The 10,554-nt window shown below is 37.4% G+C and overlaps 1 protein-coding gene across 5 annotated transcripts; it reads left to right on the top strand.

The window, feature by feature from the left end:
- Positions 1–3,450: 3,450 nt before the first annotated feature.
- On the top strand, positions 3,451–8,163 carry LOC115669913 (uncharacterized). 5 transcript variants are annotated; one of them, XR_008818837.1, is made up of 8 exons: positions 3,451–4,305; positions 4,729–4,852; positions 5,390–5,519; positions 6,490–6,526; positions 6,657–6,879; positions 7,137–7,230; positions 7,350–7,563; positions 7,732–8,163. XR_008818837.1 is itself a non-coding variant. In XM_056321350.1 (7 exons), the coding sequence occupies exons 1-7, from the start codon at positions 4,099–4,101 to the stop codon at positions 7,372–7,374; spliced, it is 840 nt and encodes a 279-aa protein (XP_056177325.1). In that variant the 5' UTR covers positions 3,451–4,098; the 3' UTR covers positions 7,375–8,163. The 5 variants fall into 5 exon arrangements, 2 of the variants coding, with proteins under 2 accessions (XP_056177325.1, XP_056177326.1); XR_004004457.2 differs by having other exon boundaries at positions 3,452–4,305; positions 7,350–7,449; XR_004004459.2 differs by having other exon boundaries at positions 3,453–4,305; positions 7,137–7,250; positions 7,350–7,449.
- The last annotated feature ends 2,391 nt before the right edge of the window (positions 8,164–10,554 follow it).

Genomic DNA, 10,554 nt, shown 5'->3' on the forward strand with positions numbered 1-10,554 from the left:
TATACATTTGTGACAAATTTACCAAAAATTAATTTTTTTATCACCAAAAATTTCAAATTGGTACATTTGTTACAAATTTACCTACCATTAGTTTCCATTATATTGGATTAATACCACAAAAAATCACAAATCGATATATATATGTGACAAACGGAGATAAAATACCAAACTAGTACACCTGTCAATTGTCATGTGTCATCCAACTTAGCAATTTGATGGTAAATTTAATGAAAGCTTACGAATGGTAAATTTGTCACAGGTGTACCAGTTTGGGATTTTTCGTGGTATTAACTCTTTTTTAAAAATCCCCCCACTCAATTTAAGGAATTTACAAATTAAGAAAAGGATTTATTTGATTACCAATTTCAACAACAAATTCCTTCGGTTTGATTTCGAGAATAAATTTAGCAAATACTAGAAAAAGAGAACACGAATTGCATGTGAACAGAATTAGTGCAAAAATAAAATTTAGTAAAGAATAAAATGATATGTAGAGAGTATGATCTATCTTTAAATATGATTTAAACTATCATTAAAAAAATAATACGAGTGATTTCTAGAATAGTTTAAGTTTCAACAGTTATTTTGAATTCAAATTTTTTGTGCAAAGTTTTAAATTTAAATTTGGAAGATAAGAGATTCATTGATTAACTTGCCAATTAACTTAATCATTGTAAAACATAATTTTGTCCATCTATAGTCATGTGTGGTCATAGTACATTTTAAATGTATGCGTGAGGTTATCACGGGACTTTTATTCTTTTGTCAAAGTTTGGATTGAAGTCGCAATCAAATTTGCTTAACTAAAAGTATAAAGAAATGATGGGTTTGGTAAGAAGAAGTTGGATTTCGTATCATAGGAAAATTTTAACGTGTTAAAAATTATAGGTTAATATCATAAAAAATCCCAAATTAGTACGTATGTGACAAATATACCCCAAGCTAATTTTTTTGACCACGAAAAATCCTAAATTGATACACTGATGATGAATTTATCCCAAACTAAGTTTTTAACTACAAAAAATTTCAAATCGGTACACTTGTAACAAATTTACCTCAAATTAATTTTTTGACCACAAAAAACCCAAAACTGGTACACTTGTGACAAATTATCTCAAACTAATTTTTTAATCATAAAAAACCCAAACTGGTAATCCTGTGACAAATTTACATTCCGTTAGTGAACTCGTTTGGGATTTTTCGTGGTATTTACCCTATAGATTTCCACATGGACTTGCCATGTCACCATACCGCATCATAATGTGTCATCCTTTCGGCAAATTTAACGGTAAAGTTTGACAAAAGCTAACAGAGGATAAATTTATCATAGGTGTACTGGTTTGTGATTTTTTGTGCTTACTAATTACCCTATAGATTTCCACGTGGACTTGCCACGTCACCATACCGCATCATAATGTGTCATCCACGTCGGCAAATTTAACGGTAAAATTTGAAAAAAGCTAACAGAGGGTAAATTTATCATAGATATACCAGCTTAGAGTTTTTTGTGCTTAATAATTAATTTTCGGTAAATTTGTTATGAGTTTACCGGTTTGGAGTTTTTCATGATAAAAAAATTAGTTCAAGATAAATTTGTCATAAATATATCAATTTGCGGTTTTTCGTGATATCAATCTAAAATCATAACATTTGTGTTCAAAAGATATTCCATAGCCAAAATCTTAATTCGATCCAGACAAATTCACTTGCCGCGGTCGATACATCTCATTTCTTTGAATGTCCATTCTTAGTTTGAAACCTTATTCGATATATCAATTTGTAAATCCAATTGGAGTACGGACAACGTCACTGGAAAGAACTCTTCTCTTGGGGTCTGAAATTTAATATGTGAATTTGCCGCAAGTTGGCCACGAACGAACATTCCTCCGCGTCAGGATCGTGTCGGACATGGACTGCACCGCACGTTACTTCCTGCCCGATTAAAAGAACGTCAATTTGATTTGAGAGAGAAACGGAGAGAGAGAGAGAGATGGGTCCCACGCTACCAAGTTGTCCGCCCGTCATGATGGCCGAGCACGGGTCGCGGACTAATTGATTCGGCAGGTGACTTGATACACATTTTTTAGTGGATTTCGACTTCCATGACCACAGTCTCGCTGTCTTAATCGACCAACATCCTTTGTGGGTTCTAAGTTAGCGTGCAATTGAGCATCATAACTTGACTTTCGGCTCATCCCGTATCGCTGGTTCTGCTTACCAAGATTGGCTCACTTGGTGCTCTCGATGATCTTCCTCACAAGGTCGTAGCTTTGCCAAGTGTGGAGGCCCTACATTCGAACCCGTCCATCGCTCCTCGACATTGGGAAATCTCGACTCATCTGCAGTATCAATTCGAGTTCGATGGTGCCGTGGTATACGATAACTCACCCTTGTTCCCATTAACATCGTGGTAGGGGTTCGCTTAAATGAACGGGTTCCCCATAGTAAATAATCTTAATTAATTTTACCCTTTGTAGTGATTTATTTCATTAATTCATTTTCGTATCGACGGCATATTATTACCCACCGTAATAATATCCATGAAGGCGATAATTCATTCGTCTTTTCACAGCAATATACCTATTGTAATAATCTCTCCTCTTTTTTACCATTTTTCGTATCTCGATTTATCTTCTTCTTTTTTTATTATTTCTTCTTCATCTAACACTAGTCTTCTACTCGTTTTTCCCTATTTTTGTCAATGAAAGAGATAGAGAAAGTCGTGAGAATCGGAGCAAGTATGAACATCCTGACGTGCATAATACAGCCATCCACCTGTTCTTACAGACTTTTTTCTTCTTCTTTTTTCATTTGGGCTGAAAATTTTCTCTTTTATAATTCATGATTTTGATTGAGAAAGGTGATATATGTTACATATATTCTCCTCTTGATATGAGGTGATACTACTATGTTGAAGATTCAAGAGAGATTTGGAGCAAATTTACTTTTGTAAGTAGAAAAATATGAATCTCTCTCTCTCTCTCTCTCTCTCTCTCTCTCTACACTTATTTATTTATTTTGTGAGTTTATGAAGTTTCTACTCATAATCTTACTTTACTGTATTATTCTGAAAATTTCATTAACCAGTGAAAAACGTTTTCATTATCGATAATTATTTTCATATGGACGATGAAACTATTTTTCATTCAAATTTTTAGTAAGCGATACAAGCGATCATTTTTTAGGAAAGCGTTGTCCAAATTGTTCATTTTACCCAATTTTTAACGGGCGCCAAAAGTGTATGGTGCATGCCCTTGTTAATTAGTCCACCCTTTTATATAATATAAGCAGTATATAATGTATATACTAATATGGAAATTCAGATAAATTATGGGGTAAGTCAGTGTTTTTTTTTTAATTTTCTGTTCAGTTAATTAATACGGGAAAAGACAGAAGAGAGGGAACCAAGGAGAAGGAGGAGGAGGAGGAGGAGGAGGAGGAGAATAGGAAGGAGAAGACGGCGACAAGAGAGGGTGTTTCGGTTGGCTTTGCGGTTTCTTCGTTTCTTCGCTCCCCTTCCTTGTCCATGTCCTTTCGCTTCCACAGCTTTTCTCGTTCGTGCGTGTGCTTCTTTTCCCACGTAACATGCCAATTTCTCAGACATTCCCTTCTCCCCTCCCAGCCGTCCATCTTCTTCACCCCCACATACCATAACCACCATCAATGAAAAAGCAACATCTCTCTCTCTCTCTCTCTCTCTCTCTCTCCTTACGCCATCTATGATCGCTTAACGTTCTACTACTGTTGTCTCTCTGCTTTCAGTATCATTGCTTCACAACGCTCCTTTTGTCTTTCGCTCTTCCTCTTTCTTCTGTTCTGATCGTTGCCTTCTCTTTTCAGGACATAAATCTTTCTCTACCGTGCGATACGTGCCTCGTTGCTTCTTGATCCCTTCTGTTTCGCCCTTTATCGGCATACCCTTTTGTCCATTCCTCCAAAATCACTCTGTTTTTCTCAGTGTATGACCATAATATTGCGCAATCTGCATTCTCTTGGCCATATCAGCACCTAATTTTGTCGAAGTTTTCATCTTTCTTGTTGTGTCTTTGCTGGGCGGTTGTTGGTTTTTCTTTTTTTCTTTTTTTCTTTTTGAAATTCATGGATTATCACCAGAGTTCGGGTTCTGGATTTCAATTCGCGAATCCTGCTTTTGGAGACACCACGTACACCAAGGTTTTTGTTGGGGGTTTGGCTTGGGAGACGCAGAGCGAGACACTGAGGCAACACTTTGAGCAGTTTGGTCCGATTCTCGAGGCGGTCGTGATCGCTGATAAGACCACAGGACGATCAAAAGGATACGGTTTTGTGAGTACTCGTTGTTCACTCATTTGATCCTCTTCCTTTTATGTTGGCAGAGGATGATTTAATTCTTATGCATTGATATCCAAGATACTTTATCAGACTTGGTCTCTTCTGCAATTATCTCTTTTGACAGTTTCCGAATTTGACTAGGAAAAAGATTGTTGCTGTAATATAACCAGGGAATCTAGTATATTCGAATAGGATTTGTTACATCTTTTGGTGGAATAAGCGGTTAATCCAAAAGTTGAGTGATGACGATAATCGTACGTTTCTCTGACTAGTTAGCTTTTCAGAAGTCTGGGCTACTCCCCGTGAGCAATGAGTTTTGTTGCACTAGGTTGCTGTCTAGTGATCTTGTCTTTGTGCTTACTTCTTCTTCTTCTTTGCTGGAAAGTTTATGTGCACATCTGCATGTGGAGAGTGTAGGTAACTTTCCAGGAGGCTGAGGCTGCTAGGAGAGCCTGTGCAGATTCCACTCCGGTAATTGATGGCAGGCGCGCAAATTGCAATTTGGCTTCACTTGGACGAGCCCGCCCGCCTCCTTCTTTTGGTAATTTGTCTCCCTAGGCTTCTTGGTCCGCAATATTGCTCTATGTATTGGTCTGATGTATGATTATTTTCATTGGTTTTCTTTTGGCAAGTCTCTTTCCGATACAATGATGGAATGGAAATCTGAAAGTATAATAAGTAGCGAGGTTTTATCTTAAGCTAGAAGTATTAGGAATTTTTTTCTTCCTCAAATGACTTCAGTGCTTGATTTGTATGAATTCGGTTTTTGTTTGTTTAAAACTTTGTACCTTGTCCGCTGTCCTTGAGATGCTTTGAAATACGTTAACAGACATCTGTCACTACTTTATCAGAAAAAGCGGAGTCACTAATTATGTAGTTTAAGTTTGACTGAGATTCTAGATTCCATATTTATGTGAAAACATTTTAAAAATACCGTTTGTCGCATTGTTATAGGCACAGCTGCGCTATTTCCTTTTCTTGACTTCCTGTAGAATGTATTGTAATTTTAATACAACCTCTATGTTATTCCATCAATGTATCAATTGTATGAAGTGCTATTTGTTTCTGTTTCTTGTAGGAAACCAGAGATCAGCAGCACCGTATGCAGGAGGTGTGCAACCCTACCAGGGAACTTATTCAGGGAATTTCGGCTACCAGCAACCCGTTTACTACAGCTACCAGCATGGATATACTTATCCTGCTTATAGGTATATTATTATCACAGATTATTCACGTGTTAGAACTTTAAATTTCACCCGGGTTCCATCTGAGTCCTGCGCTTGAACTGACATGGTCCTTTTTTTTTTTTTTTGGTGGGGACTGACATGGGTCCTTAGAAGGTCAAAATAGGCATCAATAGCGTTCTGTGTCTTTCCTGTGTTATTGTGAAGGCCGAACAATCGTATTGACCGGAGGTGTTACTTTGCCTTTTTTCTCTATAATCCCCTCTTTCTTCCACAAGAATGTCTATCTTCAGGTCATGCCTGTTTTCATATAGTTTGTGTGTGATTGAAAGTTGAGTTGGTTTTGTTTGATAAACATGGAATATTTTAGTATACTTGATAAAAGAACAAAAATCTGATCTCTCACTTTATTTGGGTATACGCACTTACTTTCTAATACCCTTTTCTCTCGTCTGCTCTGTCACTTCTTGCATTTTTCTGCCACTTAAGAGTATGTGGGTGCAGCTCTTTCTTTTGGAAAGCACATGCATTGATTTTTAGGATCTTTTAGTTTCATCTGGAATGATTTTTTAATTCCGTAGAACAAGCACCGGTTGTCACGGCCGTGTTATGGTATGAAGTGTAATGCTGATGATGTTTGCTCCTATCAGTGTTTTGCAAGATGGATATTTTTATTCTAGACTTCAGTCTCCTTGGCTCTTAACCTAAACAGAATAGGCTCTCTGCATTAGTAGTCCACAAGAATAATTATTTATGAGTACACATGCAACGTATGATTGTCTTGGCAATTGTATGCTGAAACCTTTCAAACTGCAGCGACGTGACATCCTTTTAGGTTGGACTGTAGTAAACAGGCCTAGGGTACTTCCCTTGATGAGTAATATTCTTTCCCAAAATCCACAATGATGTTGAACTTTTGTTTTTCTCACTAGAACTCTCTCGCTCCAAGATTTTTCGAGTTTTAACATATTTGGCCTTTTGTTTTACCGTGCAGATATTCAGCTCATGGCCCTGAGTATGTCTACTCGCAGGTACCACACTCAAAACCGTTCTTTACAAATAACAGTTTTACTTTGATTAGGTTTGACATAGGGAGAGGGCGCTCTTCGTTTATTGTTTCACTGACCCTATGTTATCCACGTGCATAATTCATTCTAGTAGGGCGTCTATAGTCCATACATGGGTCAGCAATACCTCCAGATGTATGGAGTTCAAGCAGCTATTTATCCCTACAGCCAGATGGCTCAGAGCATTTCCAGCAGTCGTGGGTTCATTACCATCCCACAGTACTCAACACCAAGCCATCAGATCTTGCAGCTTGGTGGCCCCAGTGCTGATGCCATGACAACTTCACAAATACCCACAATACAATTGTATCATACCGGTAAAGCCTTGTAATTTGAATTTTAGGAACCATATGTGCATGAAGTTTTGTTGTATGTACAGGCCTTGTGAAATGCAGAATAAGTCAGTAGTGTAAAGTAATATCCTGCACAGTTTGTTTTGTTTCCGTCAGATCTTATTATTGTGTGGACTCCTAGAACCCCACCTGAACAATTGATTGATTGAAAGTTTTCTTCAAACAAATTGGAAGAGAATAGAATTTTTGCCTGCACATCATTTGCTTGCTTTCGTTGACAGGCGTAGCTACAGCTCTTGCAGCACGACCACAAATAATCATTCCTAGCACACCTCCTAAGTTTATGCAGAGTGGCAGTTCTGACGGTACATCTGGGTGAGGGAGAAAAGATTGGGGTGCGCTTTTCCTTTCCCTGAATTAAGGCTTCATAGGACGTTATTCATAAGCCTATAATCCGATGTCTATCTAATGCTTGGTTGCTGTTAATTTCACAGGTTTTCTTCATCATGCGGAGACTAAGAGTAGTCAAGCTGCTACATCAGTGGCAGGCTTCTGCCTTTTGCCTTCCAAAGTCTATAATTTCGTGTTCTTTAGGTACGATCAGATTCTGTCTCTCGTGTTGCTGTTTGTCAACAAAAGCATCGCATTTGCCAATAAGGCTACGGTAAGCTGGAGTTCCAACTAGGAGTGTAATCACTCAGACCATTGGTGATTCTCTGTGGCCACCTCTTAGATCTTCTGTGATTTGGTGCTAAGTGGTCGATTGCGTCTGGGGGGAAACCTTATTGACATCTATCTGTCCGAAAAGCAAACCCATTTTTGTTCATGCTGCTCTGCTTTGCATTGATTCTTCCTCCCATTTTTCACAACCTGCAGGTGGTCATACATAGTTCTTATCAGCGAGTCAATGTCTGAACTGCTCCTGATTTCGGAGCGGCATGGGAGACTGTAGTGTCTCTTCCTCGTTTTTTGCCGACCCCAAACTCTTTGCTCGCGCTGGGTATGTGTCGCGAGCATTCATATTCATTTTGGTGGGTGGTCCGTGGTCGCTGGAAGTGGTTTTCTGGTGGTAGCCATGGAATCTACATGTTGGAATCAAGATATGGTTCTTTTTCCTTAGGACAGTCGCAGCATTTGGTGTGTACATGGTACATTGTATATACATGTTTTCTGAGAAGCGTGCATATTTAGAACCAGGAGTTCCAATTGGAGATATGAACTTTGTAATCAGATGAACCCGAGAAACATAAGATGCACAATTGTCCTCCTTTTTTATAGGAATAATAACACCGCAAGTATCTGAATTTTTGTCTAGTACTTCAATTATTAATTTGGCTCAATGTAAAGCTCCTATTTAATAAATTGCCATGTCACGTGATTTTGCTGACGTGGCTGGCTTAGCAAAAGTTAAGCCCATTTGATGACATGGCTCGCTTGCTAAGCCCAAATTGGCCCGATATTGTTTTGAACAAATAAAATATAATATCTAAAATAAGAGAAGTATATAAGACTGAAAATTAAAGGTAAGTCGTTCACTGTTTATAAATTTTGGTAAAATCATAATGTTATGATTAATCATCAAACTTCAAATGGACTATTAAAAGTTATGCCATTTTTTGAGATGTGCGAATTTCATTTCTTTCGATGAAATTTATTAATTGGGAGTAAAGTCCTGTTAGTTATTTGATAATTGTGTGTTAAATTTTTAAAATTTTATAATGTAAATGATAAAATAATTCGAGCTAAAGCAAGAATCGGCCTAAACCAAACCAATTAATTTGGCAGATGCTTTTTATCTTTTATTTGGGCCTGCGCTACATACCGTGCCCATAAAGGTAAGTTTGTTCTGTTCAAGCTGGGCCTAAACATCCTTCAAGGCTCGGGCGGCTCGGCTCTTTTGCACCCATTATAAGTGCCATTATATATATTGTTGTAAAATATTGCGTTGCAAGTATATAATAGAGAGAATAGAGATTAAGTATAGAATGCAAATAAACACCAAAGATATATATGTTTTCCCTTTTCATTATTATGTTCTCTTTTCTTACACAATGATCAAAACTAAACTCTTATTTATAAGAAAACAAGAATGCACATATCATTAATGTCAATGTATTGAATACATACATTGAATAGGGAGATGAACATTCATTGGAGATTGTACGTAGAATGTAGGTTATAAGTGTACCATAATAGGTATATTGAATATACATTCATGTATGTAGGTTACAAATGTACCATAATAGGTACATTGAATATAATGAATATTCATTCATGTATTTCATAACACTCCCCCTTGAATATTCATTGTATTCATTATATTATGAATGTGCATTGAATAATACTGCCTCATTAAAAACCTTAAGCCGGAAAAATCCAGTGGGACAAAAATCGGACAAAAGGGAAAAAGAGTACACAGCACAAATTTTAAGATCTCCCCCTTTTGTAGATGCGTTAATTGCCTCGTTAAAACTTTAAGCCGGAAAAACCTTGTGGGAAAAAACCGAACAGAAAGAAAAAGAGTGCAATGCATAGTTCATAACATCTCCCCCTCAATTTGAGCTATTTAGCCACTACTGGGGCTAGTCAATCTCGCATCTTATGAACTCGCCGCATACCAATGCCATATACTAATTTCTCAAAAGTTGACGTTGGCAATGATTTGGTAAAAAGATCTGCAAGATTATTTATGGATTGAATCTGCTTAACATCAATTCATCGACTTTCTTGGAGTTCATGAGTATAGAAAAATTTCGGCGAGATATGCTTGATCCTATCACCTTTGATATATCCTCCCCTAACTTATGCAACACAAGCAGCATTATCTTAATAAATTATAGTGGGAGAATTTGTAACCGGTGTTAAACAACAAGAATTGTGAATATGTGTTATAATGTATCTTAACCAAACACACTCTCTTCCAGCTTCATATAAAGCAATAATCTCAGAGTGGTTGGAAGATGTAGCTACTAGCGATTACTTCGTAGAACGCCAAGAAATGGCGGTGCCGTTATAACAAAATAAATAACCGGTTTGAGAGCAAGCTTTATGTGGATCAGATCTATATCCAGCATCAGTATATCCAACTAAACCGGAGGTAGTGGAATCCTTGGAATAATATAATCCCAAATCTATGGTTCCTCGGAGATAACGAAAAATATGTTTTACTCCATTCCAGTGTCTCTGAGTTGGCTCGGAACTAAAACGTGCCAATAAATTTACCGCAAAAGCGATATTTGGTCTCGTACATTGTGCCAAGTACATCAAAGCCCCAATTGCATTGAGATATGGTACTTCAGGACCAAGTATCTCTTCACCAGATTCTCTAGGACGAAACGGATCCTTTTGGGGATCTAGAGACCTTACAACCATAGGAGTGTTCAATGGGTGAGCCTTGTCCATGTTGAAGCGTTTAAGTAATCTTTCAATGTATGCTGATTGATGGACGATTATTCCATTTGCTTTATGCTCAAGCTCTAGACCAAGACAAAGTTTGGTTTTACCCAAATCTTTAACTTCAAATTCCCTTTTTCAAATACTCAGCAGTTTTAGCTAACTCTTCTGGAGTTTCAATTAAATTTATGTCGTCGACAAAAACTGCTACAATAGCAAATCCGGTTTCTGATTTCTTGATAAACACGTATGGGCAGATAGGATCATTCTTGTACTTTTCCTTAATTAGGTACTCACTTAGGCGTT

Source organism: Syzygium oleosum, unplaced genomic scaffold (genome assembly GCF_021117445.2).
Source record: "Syzygium oleosum isolate NSW1041296 unplaced genomic scaffold, Sole_v2.1 Sole_v2.22, whole genome shotgun sequence".
Taxonomy (NCBI): domain Eukaryota; kingdom Viridiplantae; phylum Streptophyta; class Magnoliopsida; order Myrtales; family Myrtaceae; genus Syzygium; species Syzygium oleosum.

Excerpts from the sequence above, each read along its gene's own strand:
- LOC115669913 (XM_056321350.1), top strand. The coding sequence starts at position 4,099 with ATGGATTATCACCAGAGTTCGGGTTCTGGATTTCAATTCGCGAATCCT. Across the intron at positions 4,306-4,728 it reads GATCAAAAGGATACGGTTTT|GTAACTTTCCAGGAGGCTGA; the intron begins GTGAGTACTCGT and ends TGGAGAGTGTAG. Across the intron at positions 5,520-6,489 it reads TATACTTATCCTGCTTATAG|ATATTCAGCTCATGGCCCTG; the intron begins GTATATTATTAT and ends TTTACCGTGCAG.